This window comes from Argopecten irradians, chromosome 6, assembly GCF_041381155.1.
Source record: "Argopecten irradians isolate NY chromosome 6, Ai_NY, whole genome shotgun sequence".
Classification (NCBI taxonomy): Eukaryota; Metazoa; Mollusca; class Bivalvia; order Pectinida; family Pectinidae; genus Argopecten; species Argopecten irradians.
In genome coordinates this window covers 27,623,468-27,641,612 of record NC_091139.1, presented here as the reverse complement: position 1 = coordinate 27,641,612, position 18,145 = coordinate 27,623,468, and the positions used below count along the sequence as shown (strand labels likewise).

The window sequence follows — 18,145 nt, the reverse complement described above, 5'->3', positions numbered from 1 at the left end:
GGGGTATACAAGTTAACATACCGGGAACTACAGGGGTATACAAGTTAACATACCGGGAACTACAGGGGTATACAAGTTAACATACCGGGAACTACAGGGGTATACAAGTTAACATACTGGGAACTACAGGGTATACAAGTTAACATACCGGGACTACAGGGGTATACAAGTTAACATACCGGGAACTACAGGGGTATACAAGTTAACATACCGGGAACTACAGGGGTATACAAGTTAACATACCGGGAACTACAGGGGTATACAAGTTAACATACCAGGAACTACAGGGGTATACAAGTTAACATACCGGGAACTTGTTGACCATTCCAGGAAGGAATCGTTCTTGTTCCTCATTGATAAGTTCCTCAGGTCCCTCCACCCCGTCTTTTCCGTAGAAAGTCAGCGATACTGACCGAGACTTGTTGGACAATTCCTCGGCTGACTTTGGCAGGAGAGTACGATCAGCTGACCATACCTGGACCGTCCATTGACCTTCTGTAGGATTAAAGAGACTTTATATAAGATTTAATACCATTGTACAACAAGCAATTATAATGCATTATTAGACTTCATAGATTATATTATTTGTGATGTTGAAGCTATAAACATCTTAAAACAAATCAACCTTCTTTTATCTCCAAATTTTGTTTTCTGCATTAATGATGTGAATGATATCATGAACTTTGTCATAATCCCAGTTCAATGTAGAAATCATGAAGTTTATAGTGTGAACTTTGCAACATAAGCTCTCAAGGGAGAGAAATATATTCATGAAAACCTTTACTAATATAGTGATAGACAATTAAATGATACAAACTATGGGTATATTAGTGGCGTACTGTATCTCGTAAAACATACCTGACTTGCCATCAGACTGAGTGAGGGGCATAAATCCCAGGGGTAGGAGTTCTCTGTCTAGACGTCGATCCTCACATCCTGTGTCCATCCACCTTAATACAAAACAATCGGTTAATTTCCATTTATTTTCATTAATTAAAACATTTTATCATATTTTAGATTCAATATAGACCATGCTGCAAAATGATTTTATTCTGCTTCTGCTACATTGTATTAATGAGACAAAGAAAAACACACTAGAATACAAATATTGGATCATAAGAAAATATTTTACCATTAAAGACTAGTTTTGAACATTTTATACTAAAGTTTTATCATAAGACATGTTGACCTGGACTTTTATATTTGAATTTTATAGAATAGTTTTCAAAATGTTGTTGAAAATACTGGGTCATCCAAAGTAATTATCAGCCACATGTAACTAAGAAAATTACTATCCTCTTTAAATTAAGAATATTGCAAATTACAAAGAATTTCATTAGATAGTAATTATACCTATTACAGGGGAAAATCCGTAGTTCAGGATCGAGAGAGGACTTGACTAATACTCGAGCACAAAACCACCCTTTGCCACGTCCTTTCTCAGTGTGACCAATGTTGACCTTCTTCAATTCACCAAGGTCGAGGCCAGATATCATAAACTCATCAACCTGTAAAACAAATCGTCCACAATCTGTAAATGCTTTGAGACTATTTTTTTTATAATTATAAAAACTTAAGAACAATCCAACAGAAAGTTAAAGTAATTATAACAATTAATTCTAACAAAGAAAGACTATACAAACCTGGCCTTGTTTAAATGGAACAGCTGATTTGGACTTTGTAAGCGGTCTTTTGCCAGTATTTCCCCACTGGCCAATCAGCTCACAGAACACATCAGCCTCGGTCCCAGACTGCTCTTCATTTCCCGTAGCAACGTAGAGTGTATATTCGTTATCTATAGAGAAAAACAACAAAGAAATATAATCATAAAGGTATACAGAAACCTGCTAATCTGTAAATTCAAAAATTTTACACTGAGGCAAAATCTTGATTTCATGCATGATTCTGATCTATTCAGTAGACTTTTTCTCCCTTAACTAAAAAGAAGTCTTAATTATTCAAACTCATTTTTGGATGATGATAAATATAGTGGAAAGGAAACTTTTAGAATTAAACTGTAATTTTAGGGAATTTGACTAAAAGTAGAAATGCTTCACATTGAAAATGTGGCCATTGTCGCCTCAAGAAGTCCCTCGATCTACATATTATCTGTTTATAATTCAGGACATACCTTTTAGAGGCTCCTGGTCAGGTCTAATGGCCGCCAGTTCTTCGATACCATCTGGATTATCCTCTGTACCTTCTAGTTCACCATTGTACACAAAACTGAACTCCTCTCCAGTATCTGTGTCTCTCATCTTTATCTGATCAAACAGTCAAGGATCTCATTATAGTTGGTGATTTAGTTTATTTCAATCTCATCTATGTGGTAGATTAATAAACTTATTGACAAGATATTACAGTCAAACCTGTGCATGTGTATGAAGGACACCAAAGGAACACAGCAAAACTGTCCTTTATAGACAGGTGTCCTTCATACAGAGGTTAATCAAATAGTAAATTGCACCAAATGGGGTCTTTATAGATAGATATCCTTTCTACAGAGGTGTCCTTTATAGTAGGTTTCACTGTACATTGAATGGCCACATATATACAGGTAGGTCTCATTTTTGTTTTTAAATTATGTTTCTAATTGCAATTGCTGAATTCAATACAAAACCTACAACACTTACCCGATTGAGAAACCAGGCAGCACCAGTGTAGTCTCCTCCGAAGTACACCCTTATTTTGTATATTGCACCAATACCCTCTAAATTCACCTGAAACATGACAATGAAATAAGTTTGAATAACACTTGAAGATGAAATTTTACTGAGTTGTGTTATACATGATAAGACTAACAAGATAAAGACGCATTATACTGACCTCTAACTTGACCACAGCACCACGTGTGAACTGTTGGTCAGCATTAAGATGTATCGGGTCAGACTGACCGTCCAGTCCATACACGACACAAAACACTTCTTCTGTTGTAGCTCCTGAGTTCTGCTGACCACAGAACACCCATAATGACCACTTCCCCCTTGACCTCAGTGGCTGAACGTCCTTGAACCACTTCTGGGTTATTTCATTGGGACACATGCATGGCAGTCGTTCTGTCAGTACAAAAGGAATTTTCATATAGGCTAACTGTTCAATACAAAGCTATGATTTTCTACTAATGATGAAGTAATAGAGTCAAACTTGCTATATAGGACACCTCTATATAAAGAATGTGTTAATAGGACAGACTCGTCATCCCCATTTGGTGCAATTTACTACATAATTGACCTCTGTATAAAGGATATTTTTGCTATGGTGTCCTTTATAGACAGGTGTAACTGTAACTATTCCTGGTATGTTATTTTCCATTATAAACATTGTGTAAGTGTTCCATTTCATCTGAAGTTTTTTGTTTATCTCAAAAAATTCAACTAAAATTTACCTGAAACTTGAAACTTGTCGGGGATGACAGCGTTGACGTCAATCCATCGCTGACAGTTGAACACAATCTGAGATACTGCACTAAGGCCTTCATACACACTGACACGCTCGACAAACCAAACTTTGTCTGAAACACAAGTTACCTTATTACAGTGTGCAATTCATATATGTGATAAGAAGCTTCTAGTCACCAATAAGCTCTTTTGTCTTTTCAGAGACATACCAGGGTATTGTAGCAGGCATAAAAGTTAATCAATAAGTTATCCTCATAAACTTCCCATACTAAACTTAGTACAAAGAGGTTATCTCCCTTATTTTAGGATTACGATGGAATAAATATATTCAATTTTTACTTAATACAAACATAATTGCATTATCAAATCTTTTAAAATTTTCAGCTATATAGTCATCTCAAGACACAGAAAAAAAAACCAGAAATGCAAAGTCCATCATGAATTAAAGAATATTAAAAAGGAAATACACATACAAGCTGATATTTGTTTCCCTAAGCCTGAGAGTGGCCAAAGGCCAAAAAATTTGCAAAATGAGATAATATTGATTTTATTTTGTAATTTATCTCTTTGGGAGAAAAATGATTGGAAATCATTTTAAAAGATTTAAATAATATTTTGGATAGTTTTATATTGTGGCCAATCTGATCAAGGTTATCATTGTCTTACCTTTGCCTTTTCCTTCAAACTGAAGCTGTAGTGTCTGTATTTTACCTACAGATACAGCCTCTATAATGAACACATCAACCTGCCCCGGCCTCCACAGCTGAGAGCTGTTAAAGAAGGGCGTGTCCAGGGGGCGTTTCCCCGTATCACCGTCACTTCCTGTCAGAGTGAGGAAGGCATTTCCTTGAGCCACTGAGACTTCTGGGTAATTACCAGTCTGTATCTCAACTACATATTGTCTGTCTGTAAAGTTCAAATGTCAAATTCAACTAAGTATAATGAAATCTTGCGAAATCGGCATAAGGTACCGATAAAACGATATACCCATGATCATCATAAAGTATGCCATAGTCATAACAATTTGTTAAAACAAATTAAAATTAATAAAATAAAGAATTTAAGAACATTTTAGGTAAAAATTTAAATTGTCTGTAAGGTCTATAAGATATTAAGTATCTGGTTTTGTCCTAACCTGGTAGAGGTATTTTTCCTTTTCTGATGATGGGGAACTCTCGTGAGATCTGACCATCGTCCTCATCGCGAGCGAACCAGCGATCCACGAATATCTCCATCTCCTCTTCCGTGTCAATGTCGGACATTTTCATCTAATGAAGACAAGATAAAAATATGATCAAAAACTTTCAACCATGTAATAAAGTTAGTTGAAATGAACTTCCATTAACATAGGTGAAAGTCATGGCCAAGAACAGGAACTTGTCAAAGAAAGTTCACTCTGCCATTTAATCTGGTACAGTAAAAGTTCATTCTACAATTAAAACAGTAAAAGTTCACTATACCATCAAAACAATCTTGTGAAAAGTTACATACATTTCAAACTGAAAGCTGAACAGGATACAATTTATGTACAATGTAGATGTACTTGGGTTAGGTTTGAAATGTTTTGCCAAAGAAAAAGCTTGAAAAAAGAAGTCAACTGACAGGACACAAAACTCAAACATCTAAACTTCGTCCTCATATCTATGTAGTAGTACAGGTTAAGAACAGCACAACTAGTATCATTATACCATACATCTATACTTACCCAGTCAACATGCCAGCTAGGGTTAGGGTTCTTATTGTCGTGATCTAACACGACCTTCATTAGGTCTCCGATCTCACCAAAGTCCAACTGTTGATATGATCAAATATCAATATATTTTACACTTAATCTAATACAGAAAGGATTGTTGATCCAGTCATTTATATTTCACATTTGCATATCATAACAGGCAAGTATACAAATATGTGCTTCACACACATTTCATCATCAAAACCTCCATAAGTTTCAGTGACTATGGTGACTAAAAAGAAAAACATTTAACGTTGCATACAGGCCTTGATTTTACGAAACAAACTCAAAAAAAACCTCACTTTAGTCAATTTTCTTCCAATATAATACACAAAGCAAAAAAACTTCAGTTTTGACTTAATTCTGCACTTTTGTTTCGAGAAATCGAGGCCTGATTCGTTGGAATGATACAAAATAGGTATTACAGATAGAACTTCTACAGTATCATAAGAAACTATATCCCAGTGTAGTGTTCCTTACATTGAACTCGGAGATGACGCCCTCATCAAACAGGACATTATTGGTGCTGACATCCCCAAGTGGCAGTCGTTCTGACTTCCCCTTGGTCCCTTCCGCCGTGAGGAACACCTGGGCTTGTGTTCCAGATCCTGCCGCTTCACTGGTCTTAATGACAATGTTATACTTTCCCTCTGGAACACCAAAACAAGAGTGTTTTATCAAACTTATGGTCAGTAATAAAACAATTAGTTCAGTTGTAATGCAGCTGTTCGAGGATATTTAGAGCAAACATGCAAGTTTTCATTCGGTTTTTGTTGCAAGCATCTGGCATAGGATATCAAGGTCATTGCAACCTTGAAGGGAAAAGCAGGCCATACAACTATAGAGAAAACATTGCAGTACTGTTGTGATTTCTGTTTTAAGACTTTAGCGCAAAAAAAAAAAAGATTTTGATATTAATTACGTACTCTACATCATCAAAAAGTTCAGTTTCAAATCGTAAATATTTGGTCTTCAACAATATTTCCCTTTAACTGGCCAAAAATCCTAGAAAAATTTAAATACTGATATTATGATGTGTGTGTACTTACTAGATTTCTTGGCCAGGTTTTTCTCCTTAGCTGGTGTTTTGGTGTCCTTGATATCGAGGAGGGGGAGAGTTCTCCATGTTTTACCATCCCCCTCTCTCTGGTCTAGCCAGCGTCGACATGGAAACACGTACAGACGTGTAGGGGACGGGCCGTCGGTCTCCGTCACTGTCACCTGGTCTATAAATACACCTGCTCCGTGACCTTTATAGTCGTGACCTAGTTCTATGTGGGTCAGTTCGTCAAGGGCAACAGCCTCAAACAGGAAAGTATCAATCTGTAAAGAAAATCAACATTGTTATATATATATATAGTATCTTACATGAGTGTTCATTTCATATGAGATTTTATAAAACAAGTCTAAGAAGTTTTTATTTTTGCGAGCCTTGGCGAGCAAAATTAAAACTTCAAGACAAGTTTCATAAAAATTCATATGAAATGAACACAAATTTAAGATACTTTTTATTACATAACTACAAATTCCTACATAAGAAAGAATTCGACGATATAATGTATTCAGAAATTTTCGACCTGCCTTCCATGTAATGCTGACGTCACGTCATTTTATTGTTGCTGTCTGAAGTCACAATGGATGTACAGCCAATGAAAATCGTTCAAGGTCATATTACACTAGTGACATACTCAAGAATATTACACAGGCAAAATCACTGGATATCAGGCGAATTATGTGATAGAATTTCTTATCATAGAATAAAGACAGCAAACTTCCTGTACAGAAATGTATATGTTTGTAAGATTTGATTTAGTTTGATTAACGTCCTATTAAAAGCCAGGGTCATTGAAGGACGTGCCAGGTTTAGATGGTGGAACAAAGCCTGAATATCCACAGAAAAACCACTGACCAGCAGCCAGTACCTGGTAACTGCCCCATTTGAAATTGCGACCCAGAGGTGGGGTGCTAGTGGTAATATTTTGGGACATCTTAACCACTCGGCCAATGCAGCTCCCATTATTTTAGTAAGGATATTAGGATATTAACTTAGTATTAAGGATGACTCAGCTAGGCCAATATAAACTGATTTGGATATTGGAGAGGTACAAACTGACAGTTTATCTTGTACTTACTTTGCCTCGCTGTAGGGTTTGACTGTTAGACTTGGAATGGTACAACAATCGTCGACCAGTGTCTCCTTTCTTCCCAAATATGTTGATGTAAACATTAGAATCTGTTCCGGCTGCCCAGTTCTCACCGATGTGTACAGAAACTTCGTAATGGAACACTGCAACATCAAAATGACCAGTTTTATCAACATTTCGGTTTTTCATTTGCAGAAATTCAAACAGGACTCCTAACATTTCAATTCATTTAGAGAAACAAATCTTTTTTTAAGTTATCTACACAACTTACCAGAAGGCGGTGGTTTATTTGCTTTGACAACTGGAAACTCTCGAACCAAATCAAAATCATCCTTATCCCGAGCGAGCCATCGATTACAGCCAAATACCAACTCTTCCTTGGTAACAGTATCCTGCAATTTCACCTAGAAACACAAAGAAACATAGAAAGTCATGTGAGCCTAATCCTCAATAGCAAAATTTATACAAAATTCAATCTTTAATCACAGATGTCAAGGAATCTTTGAGAATAGACATTTATAGTTGTATGTGCATGTACAAGACTTATTCACTGAGCTAAAAATATGTGTGATGTCAACTTGGTTTGATGCAACATACACATTGGAACAAAGCCAATAAAATTTGACTTGAATGTACATCAGCCTCACGAATGGTGGAAGAACATATGAGTATTATATACCCTGCAGAATTATCTCTGTGGAATGAAAATTATCTCCCTTGACTACGAAAGAAAAAGGAAATATTTCCAATTATTACCTCACGTAGATACCATCCATCCCATTTCGGTGTGTCTTCCCTGATTGTGCGGATCTTGTATAGGTCTCCGATATCTCCAACCGCTATCTGTAAATCAAAGGAAATATTTCTAGTGGTTAATGATTGCAACAACTACGGGTAATCAAAAGCATCAACACACTTATATAGGTGTCAATAGTATTTTTCAGCTCTACAAGCCTAATTCTAACCATTCAGCTCTACAAGCCTAATTCTAACCATGTTATTTACTTATGTCACTGAGATTCTTTTAAGATTTCATGATTAACTAAAAACATTACAACATATATGAAATTTTCTTTGATTGTCAGTATCAATAAAGACACATTTTTTTCTAATGCTAACATATATTTTACCTCAAACTCATCAATTTTGACAAAAGAAATCATGTATGTTGGGGTCTGAGAAACAAACAATAATTGATTTGGCCTTACCATCAATGTTCATTTATCATGCTAACATATATTTTACCTCAAACTCATCAATATTGCCTGGTTCAAACAGTTTATTTGTCGGGTTGGTGGCGAACAGTTTGATCTGATCTGTCTTGCCAGTTTCCCCATACACAACCATTGATACAGTCCCACCATTGGAAGTTTTTGATTCCTCCCCAGTCTTTATCCACACTTTGTATTCACCCTCTGCATGATGTAAAACAAATATGTAGAAATTGGATTTGAAAAACACAATTTTGTAACTTTTTCATTGGGAATTGATCATCATTGTGCTACCTGAATTTTTCAAATATTATTTCTATTATTACAAAAAATGCATGCTTGTGCCAATTTAACAATGCAATGGTCTTTTGACTGTTGATATCATGATTACATTAAGGACACGACAGTTTGAATGTTAACAATATATTACAACATAGTTGTCCCATATAAACTAATGCCACAACAGTCAATGCTCAGAATAGCAGAAAGACAATGTATGATTGAGATGATATGTCCCTTTTGTCTTGGCTAAATTACCTGATTCCTTGTCTTCTTTCTGTGGAGTCTGTGGCGTTAGGTCGACTTCTAATGTACCATTCTTCTCATCCAGCCATCTACAATACATGTATAAATAAAATTATACAGGTTAATTAAGCAGAACAGTATGACACACAAGGCTTGAAACAACAATTGTATCTCTGTTTCTAAAGACTATTGATGCAAGAGAAGAGTAATCCAATCATATCCAAGCAAAAGTATTTACATTCAGGAGACAATAATTTGAGTTATATAGTAGCTTATAAAATAAACTTTGTAACCCACAGAAAGCAGTAAAAGTTTAGACCCAGTCCAGTTTCAAACCAATTAAAATGTCAGTATGGCTTTTCTCAGTATGAAATCAACAGGACAGAATAGTAACATTCCTTCTTCCCATTTGTGGCAATCACAAAAATTCAAGCTGAAAGTTTGACTATACTGTAGATATAGATAATACCACATACAACATTTCTCGGATAGTGTTATTCATACTTCTGTTATGGTTGGACATCTCACCTGTTACAGGGGAAGAAGATATCATCTGCATTACTCTCTTCTTCTTTGATAACAACCTTATCGAGAAACCAGCCAGGGTCAGCACCTTTGTTATTGTGGCCTATTGTTATCTTCTTCAGGTCACCCAGCGACACAGCCTCGATTTGGAACACATCCATCTGGTTACCATGGAAACAATGGCACATTTCAATCCATGATTTAAAATGTATAAAATGTGTTATGGATACTACTAATATTTGCGAAACACATGAATAATTATTAAATTTTGTTATCGTTTTTCTAATTTACAAAAATAAACTTACAGTTTAGCAAAATTAACAAAGACTGAATCAATATTGTTAAAATCTCCCTTATACACTTAGTATCAGGTACTCATATGTGCCAAATTAACATGTTCACTTCAAAAACCCTGCTTTATTTGAATTTTATAACAATGTGCTAAAGTACACTTAATTTGAATCAACTGATAACTCAAAAGTTTAATCTTGCTGATTTTTAATTAACAACTCTTTTACTGTAAGTTTCTATCATGTAAACTTCCCGCTACTTTTCTTTAAATATTTTTAAAAATAACAGACAACTAGCTACAATATTATATCGTAATTCAGATTTTAATATAGATGACATACAGTGCCTTGTTGGAACATAGCTGAGTTTGTGGACTCCGACTTAACAAGTTTACGCTGACCAGTGTCGCCTCGCTGACCATGTATGCATATAAACACATCGGCCGTGGTTCCCGAGTCAAGCTGGGAACCAGTGTGTACCTGGACTGTGTACGTGATTACTGAAAAAGGTGAAAGCAAGGGTGAAACAGTTCAGAAATGGAAAGATGTATAACATGCAAACGACAAGCAGGAAGTAAAGAGGTAAATCACTGCTACACATGCCATACATGTAAATCACTCATTATATAGGTTACTTAAATCATACAAATATTGTCATACAAAATAAATTAGATACATTATATCGGAAAGGTTGAAATACTAAAACTTTTTTTTTTTTTTATAATTTTTTTATTTTTCAAATTTTGTACATGTATATAACATTAACAACGAGACAACACCCACACATCACACTATACACACAAACACACACACACTCACACATACAACTCACATACCCTGATACATACATACACCCTCACACTTTCTTACTAGAATATTTAAATTCTAAAACTTATTGACATTTTCATGTCTACATGTTAGTATCATGTGACAGATGTGAAAACATTGTTCTACTATCAATAAATTATGCTTGCATCAATAACTTTAAATGCTTTAATCAAGAAAACCTAAATTATTATCTTTTTTTTCCTCATACTGGACACCCATCATCCATAATGAATTGTATATCAATCAGTCTATATCAATATAAAGGATCATGATTAACAAAGTAATGAAGACTTTTCCTTAATACTTCCCCAATTCCTAAGAAATATGATAATTTGATCGAAGAATGATCAGAAAGTTGTCTTTGGCAATATGATCTACTATGGGAAGTAACTCTGAAAGATCAGAAAGAGAAAACTTGGCAGCTAGAATATGAAGCCTTTATGCATCAAAGGCCATGCCATGCATAGCACACATCAAACAGGAAAATACCTGGTAATTTTGGCTTTCCATTGGTCGATACTGGAATTTCCCGCCACACATCACGGTCATCACGCGACCTTGACATCCATCGATGTAACTTAAACATATGCTCCTCATTCGTCATGATGTTTTTCATCTTCATCTACAAATGTTAAAAAAAAAGTCAAATCAAATGGTACATAATAACCTTTAAGAAACTTTATTAATAATATATAAATGTGGTATCTCATTGGTTTTTTGGAGTCTTAATGTAATTTTTTAGGAATCTCAAATAATTATTATAAAATTTGAAGGAAAAAAAATGCTCACCACCATTTTAAGATACTAACCGTCTGTAGGAACCATCCTGATTTACTGTCCTTGTCATCGTGTCCTATCCTTAGTTTGTACAGGTCTCCAAGCTCAGGACCAATGAACACCTATAAGGACATCATCCCATGTAAAAACTCACATTTTTAAGTTTCTCAGGATTTATTTACAAGTCAACTCAATTTCTTGTTGAAGTGTGGTTATTTCTCGTAAAAGACTTATCTCCCCTTACTTGCATACCAGTATGCTCCAAAGTCAATCATAGATTTTCAATTACCGTTTAGTGAACCGCAGCATTTTGAAATTATCAGCAATTTCCTTATGGTTTTAAAAGTTCTTGGTTACAGAATTACAATCTATCAAAAAAAGAAAAGAAAAACCCCTTCAAAATATTGTTAATTATTGTATCTTCAGTTGTCATGTCCCCATAAAATGAGTCAAAAATTTTGATAAAATGTTAAGAAGAATAACTCTAAAATAGTACCTTAAACTCATCAGTGGCCCCAGCACCAAAGTGAGACTCCTCATCGTCCTGGCCGAGGACAACTGGTCCCATCACCCCACCGGTACCGTAGGCGTACAGAGACACACTGTTAGTGGTCCCCATGACTTTGTCTGATCCGGTCGTGATGTAAAGTCGCCAGTCTCCATCTGAATATAAACATCTCAATATTTTAGAAAATCACACACATGTGATCTCTTGGAAATATGTTGTATCTACAGTGACTTTCACAGAATTTTTTTAACATACACAGAAAACATTTACAGTCCAATCTGCCATAGTTACCACCTTTGTATAAAGACCACTTTCTTAGGGTCCTAAATAGTCAATTAGAATGAATGACCTTGGTTTAGACCACTTGGCTATATAGACCACTTGGCTATATAGACCACTTGGCTATAAAGACCACTTGGCTATAAAGACCACTTGGCTATATAGACCACTTGGCTATAAAGACCACTTGGCTATATAGACCACTTGGCTATAAAGACCACTTGGCTATAAAGAAGACCACTTGGCTATATAGACCACTTGGCTATATAACCACTTGACCACTTGGCTATATAGACCACTTGGCTATATAGACCACTTGGCTATAAAGACCACTTGGCTATATAAGAAGACCACTTAGCTATATAGACCACACTTGGCTATATAGACCACTTGGCTATATAGACCACTTTGCTATAAAGACCACTTGGCTATAAAGAAGACCACTTGGCTATATAGACCACTTGGCTATATAGACCACTTGGCTATATAGACCACTTGGCTATATAGACCACTTGGCTATAAAGACCACTTGGCTATAAAGAAGACCACTTGGCTATATACAGTCCATTTGTTTCTTTGTTCCTTGGGAGGTCCTAATAATGTTAGACTGTATACATTTGAAAGCTGCCAGGAAAAAAGTGACAGTTTTAAAAAATTACTATTTTTTCATAATACATAATTCTTAAAATAAGCTGAGATGTGACAACATTTTACAGTTTACAGTTGTAGCATTTCTCCTCATTACCTCGGAAAGTTTCTGGGTGAATTTCTTCTTTTGTTTCTTCATGTTCCGATTCCTCCGCCGTCTCTGCTACACTCTCCAAACGAACAACAGGTTTTACTTCTGAAAAACACCATAATCAAGTCTATATTTCATTTAATTTCAGGATATTATATTGTCTGATGATATAACAACAGGAATTAGGCAACAGGTCAACTCTATACAAGCCCTCTGCTTGAAGTCTTTATCAATATCAACAAATATTTTTTTTTTATGTAAACTTTCCACCATTCTAAAAGAGGATCTGCGAGAAGTTGCTTTGTTCTGGAGTACATTCAGACCTCCAACTAACCATACATACATCAGCTAAAGGAAACATAGCATATTGGTTGGGTTTTTTTTTATAGTGGTACGACAGTTATTTCATACCGGAAAAGGATGACTTATGAGTTATTGTAGTTAAAACAAATACCAACTGGTAAGAAAGAAGTTTTAAGATATTGTATGGCACTTAAAATTTGCGGGTCAATATTTTGCAACTTCGATCCCTATTAGAGTCATATTCCTGGAGACTAAAGTCCTCGGTTCTCTGATCCCTATAATTCATGAATTTCTTTTGTTCGCTGGTGTTTAGAATTCATGAATTTCATTGAAAACATGAACAACCTGCAACATCAATACAGTGTATAAAGAAAAATATTTTAAAGGGGTGCATGTGTGACTTTATGCCACATACAATTGACCTTCCCTGAGCAGAATGCCATTCAAATTTCGACTCTACTTTATGTCACTGTGTCCACAAGTAATCCAAATAAACATATTAATGGGTATAATAAATTTAAAACCCAGAAAGTAAACAGCCATTTAATCCAATACAGTCCCTCTAGGTACATTACTGGCCTATCACCTGGTAATATTAGGTAGCTTTAACTCACCCAGGTATTTAGTTTGTATCAGTGTAAGTATTAATGTAAACAGAAGTGAAAGGACTTGTTTACAGCCTACAATAACATCAACAATCAACAATGGATACCTCCTAGTCTGATCAACTACTATACAGTAAATATCCTTCTTTTTTGATAGCCCCAAAAAAAATGCTACAGCTTAATTTTGATAGGTTGATCCTTGGTGTTATCAAAATAATTTTAAAGTGGCGAAAATATATTATCTAAGGACAAACATTCTTGAACTAAGTTCTCTTCTAATTTAAAAATCAAATATTTTGAAATATTAGTTTTGGACAACGACTCAAGATCAAACATTTCATGGTGCAGACTAAAAATGTTGTGGTTAGGAATTGTCTAATTTTTTAATAATATTATACCAGTACAGTCCAAGTAACAAAAATTCTACAAAACATCTGAATGTTTATTTGTTCCATAGCAACTGTGAACCGAATAGAAAGTTGAGACCCTTCCCTCTAGAGCCTCATTTAATCCAGGTCTGGTGTTATGTACCATATCTATACCCTCGATACAACTCCCCAAGCAACATTGTAGACCATATGATAAAGGTTTCCAAGCTATTTAACTTCACCAAGTACTTTTTCTATCCCCTTTCAAAAGCCTATTTATACATCTAAACAATGAATATATATATCAGACCGTTCTCACAAAAGACAAGTATGGCAATATAAAAGACATCATACAAGTGCCAAAATAAACACAATATTGAAATGGATAGGTAGCATGGCCATTCATGCTGAATTTTCTTTCGACAAATACACCTTGTCACCTTGTGTAAATTTCATGCCGAACTCGCGGGTAATTTGTCAAAGTCCAAATGAAATCACAAAGCATTAATTTGAATAGGGCAGGCCATTTCTACCGATATGTGTAAGTAGAGTAACAGGTACCATAATTAAATATAATTATTTAATGCACGGCTGTCGGCACAGAACACAAGGTTTTACATACATTGTTTGATACCTGATCGCTGTTTTAGGTTAATGTATTAATCCTATTATGTTATTTTCAACAACCTCATTTACAGGATTAGATCGTCAGAAATAGACCAGATTTAAAAGTCAGGTCGATAAATGCCATACAAACATTATTTCGTTAGGTAAATGGAAAGAGTACCGCAATTTAACCCCTGAAAAGACATAACACTATTGATTACATTAATTAATTACATCTAATTAAACACATAAAAAAGACATGCTGTGAGTAAGTACATACACCCACATAAAATATCAAAAGTACTTTCCACATGACAAAATTGATTTCACTGTGGAACTGTCACCAGAAAATCAATACATGATAAAAACATCAATCATATGAATATTATTCAAATGCCTTTATTATATAATAATATGCTCTCAACACCTGAGCGCCAACAAATGTTTATGATATGCAAGCGTACACACATTCACTGCAGTCAATATGATCAAACAACAGAGGTAAATAAATTACACCTTTGAATACCAAAAATTCTGTAGCACACATACTCTCTCTTCTAGACCCTCAATTTCTAGGCAACACTTTCTGACTGTTATTTTAACATTCATTACTGGGTATGTTCCATGTAATTTTATTGATTAAACCAATTACGGTAAATGTCCAATTATTTCTTGTGAATAAAGTTTGCTTTAAAAAATATTTCTGAAATTAACATCATTAATTTTTTTTCCTTCATCTCAAATTTTTTTTTTAAATATGAAAATTGTATTTCTATTTTCAAAAAGAAAAAAAAACTAGTTTTTAAATTATATACAACATATTTGATCCTTTTTTGAAGGAAATAAAAGTCCATTTACCATAACTAAACATCAGCTTTTGACATAGCAGCCCACATAGGATTGGCCTAATTGGTAGGCAATCAATATTTTTTTCAGGAAGGAATCCGCTGATCAAAGGTCCATCGTTTCTGTGTTGACATCGATTTCCAGTGTCATGTTTGGACATAAATATTTGTTTAATTTTTCATCCACTGAACATGCAAACATGTCATCCTGGTGTTTACACAAGGTGTACGTATGATATAATTTTCATTCCATTATCATTACAGGACTTTCAAGTATGTCAAATTTATAGATTTTCAGTAATGGTTATAAATCCAAACCATATATTAGATTTCAAAACAAACTCATCTGTTAATATAGCACATTAGAGTTTGAAAGCGAAACATTTGCATTCTGATCTTACCAGAAACTTTGGAACCTGTTTAAAAGATAAAAATATTGAACTATACTATGAGGAAAATAACAAGAAAACCCAGCAATTCGACTAACTTTTATTTCGTTCTCTTAAGTAATTAGATATTATAAATTAAGTTACATCTTTAGTTACAAAATTATGGTTCAGCAGAAATCACAATAACATACTGTTTTAATACTAAGTTCAGCGGAGTCCTATTTTAGCAGAGAAAACCAAAATCATTATTTAGATTTAAAGTACACAGGAAATACTTGATGAATACTGAAGCACCTATTTTTCTTATATTTTTTCACTATAATAAAGTCTAAAATGTTCTCTATGGCTAATAATTATTGATAATAAGAAGATAAAAATAAGACCCTCACTAAAATTAGTATTTTTGCAGTATATACAAAGAAACAGCACCAGCCTATATGGCATTGCAGCAGCAGATACAAAAATCTCTTCAAAAATCGTTCAGTATTATCAACATTTTGTTTGATTCTCCAATTACAAGACAGAAAAAAAAAAGACAAAAATATATCTTTTCTCCAAAAAAAATCCCTTGATCTTATGTGAAAAGATATAGAACAAAAACAGTTCAAACAATCAAAAAAATCATTAGTCACCATCACAAAATGTGTCTAATATCTCATATTCTGTCATAGTCTTTAAAATAATAAGTGGGCTATATGTTTCGATTGATATATCGCTTAAGACAACAAATTTGAAAAATAATTTTCGTTTTGCCTTTTGTTTGTAGCAATATCTGTCATCAGAGCAAAATACTATTTATTAACTGAATTCAAAAAGTTTCATCTATTGGCGCTCTAGAAAAAGCTTTATAAAATAGATACAATGAAGTTTATATATAATTATCTGGATATTGACTCATAAGGTACCTGATATTGCAACCGTCTCTGTCTTAAAACCACCTGTTTATATTATTATTTAGACTACTTCCTTGGGGTAAAAAATTACCAATGTCAGTATATTTTGACCAGTTTGTTAAAGGACCATTTGGCTATAGACCGATCTCACTTGTATCGTCTACAAGAGTTCTATAATTTCTTCTGAGTATGTCCTCAGTTGATTTCGAATCAAAAGAAATGAAATATAAAAATATGTATAATATCTATCTAAGCTAACACAAAGTGTACATAATTTAGACAGGAGAAACTACCATTCAAAATTTTGAAATATTTTTTTTCACTCTCCAGTACTTAAGTACATCACCCAAAAACCTATTCTACCACTAAAATTTGCCTTAAAAGTTAATCATTAGTTATACAACTTCTCCTTACTTAAACACATTTGCTGAGTATCATATATTCTATGCAGACGGAAGCTATTGTTGAATTTTAAACCATTCACCCCTAAAGATGCATTTGAACTCTTCCATTTCAAAAAATGGAATAGCTTATTAGGAATTTTCAGGGGTGGATGACTTAATAATCACTACTGGAAGACTAAACACAACAACACAACAAAAGCCCTATTTAAACAACCTGTGCAAGATTAAGTTCATTACCAAAGACTTCTTTTTTCAGTTGAAAAAATACACATAATTTGAATGATAAAAATAGACTATCTTTGTTTTTTTGTTTTTTTTGAAACTATAGAAAGAATAAATAAAATACATGCATTTATTACAACAGTAATTTTATATCAATAATATTTGAATGTTTAAAAGTGGAGACTTACTATAAATACACATTACAAATGAGTTGTACATTAATATTTTAGTAAACTTAGCAGTTGTTTAACACAAAAAGAAATTAATAAATAAGATTAATAAAAAACTAATTAAATACAAAACAAACTTGAAACATTTCCCAACATTTATATGCCATTATAAGGTTATCACCATTTTAGTCACTAACTGTAACTCATTCACCCCTGAAAACACATTTGAACTCTTCTTATTCAAAAACTGGAAGAATTCATTATGAATTTTCAGGGATGAATGTATTAACACTACAGAAATGAGATTCTACTCAGTCATACAAATTAATAACAAACTGAAATATAAGGCAAACAATGTTAGGTATCAATCTTATCAACCTTCCA

At 34.0% G+C, this 18,145-nt stretch overlaps 1 protein-coding gene across 3 annotated transcripts in view; it reads right to left on the bottom strand.

Annotated features, from left to right (window-relative positions):
- The window catches only part of LOC138325510 (uncharacterized), a 71,949-nt gene that overhangs the window by 28,874 nt on the left and 24,930 nt on the right, over positions 1–18,145 (bottom strand). For 2 of the 3 annotated variants that reach the window (XM_069271217.1, XM_069271219.1), the window contains 25 exons: positions 16,085–16,099; positions 12,963–13,061; positions 11,927–12,093; positions 11,463–11,552; positions 11,143–11,275; positions 10,168–10,325; positions 9,539–9,696; positions 9,023–9,099; positions 8,520–8,689; positions 8,031–8,117; positions 7,546–7,678; positions 7,263–7,417; positions 6,180–6,453; positions 5,611–5,780; positions 5,104–5,190; positions 4,534–4,666; positions 4,065–4,304; positions 3,386–3,511; positions 2,827–3,056; positions 2,634–2,720; positions 2,132–2,264; positions 1,644–1,795; positions 1,354–1,508; positions 859–950; positions 308–495 (listed from right to left, as the gene is read on the bottom strand). In XM_069271217.1, the coding sequence (XP_069127318.1) occupies positions 308–495; positions 859–950; positions 1,354–1,508; positions 1,644–1,795; positions 2,132–2,264; positions 2,634–2,720; positions 2,827–3,056; positions 3,386–3,511; positions 4,065–4,304; positions 4,534–4,666; positions 5,104–5,190; positions 5,611–5,780; positions 6,180–6,453; positions 7,263–7,417; positions 7,546–7,678; positions 8,031–8,117; positions 8,520–8,689; positions 9,023–9,099; positions 9,539–9,696; positions 10,168–10,325; positions 11,143–11,275; positions 11,463–11,552; positions 11,927–12,093; positions 12,963–13,061; positions 16,085–16,099 (3,509 nt within the window). The remainder of the gene's footprint in view (positions 1–307; positions 496–858; positions 951–1,353; positions 1,509–1,643; positions 1,796–2,131; positions 2,265–2,633; positions 2,721–2,826; positions 3,057–3,385; positions 3,512–4,064; positions 4,305–4,533; positions 4,667–5,103; positions 5,191–5,610; positions 5,781–6,179; positions 6,454–7,262; positions 7,418–7,545; positions 7,679–8,030; positions 8,118–8,519; positions 8,690–9,022; positions 9,100–9,538; positions 9,697–10,167; positions 10,326–11,142; positions 11,276–11,462; positions 11,553–11,926; positions 12,094–12,962; positions 13,062–16,084; positions 16,100–18,145) is intronic. The other variant, XM_069271218.1, reaches the window with a different exon arrangement.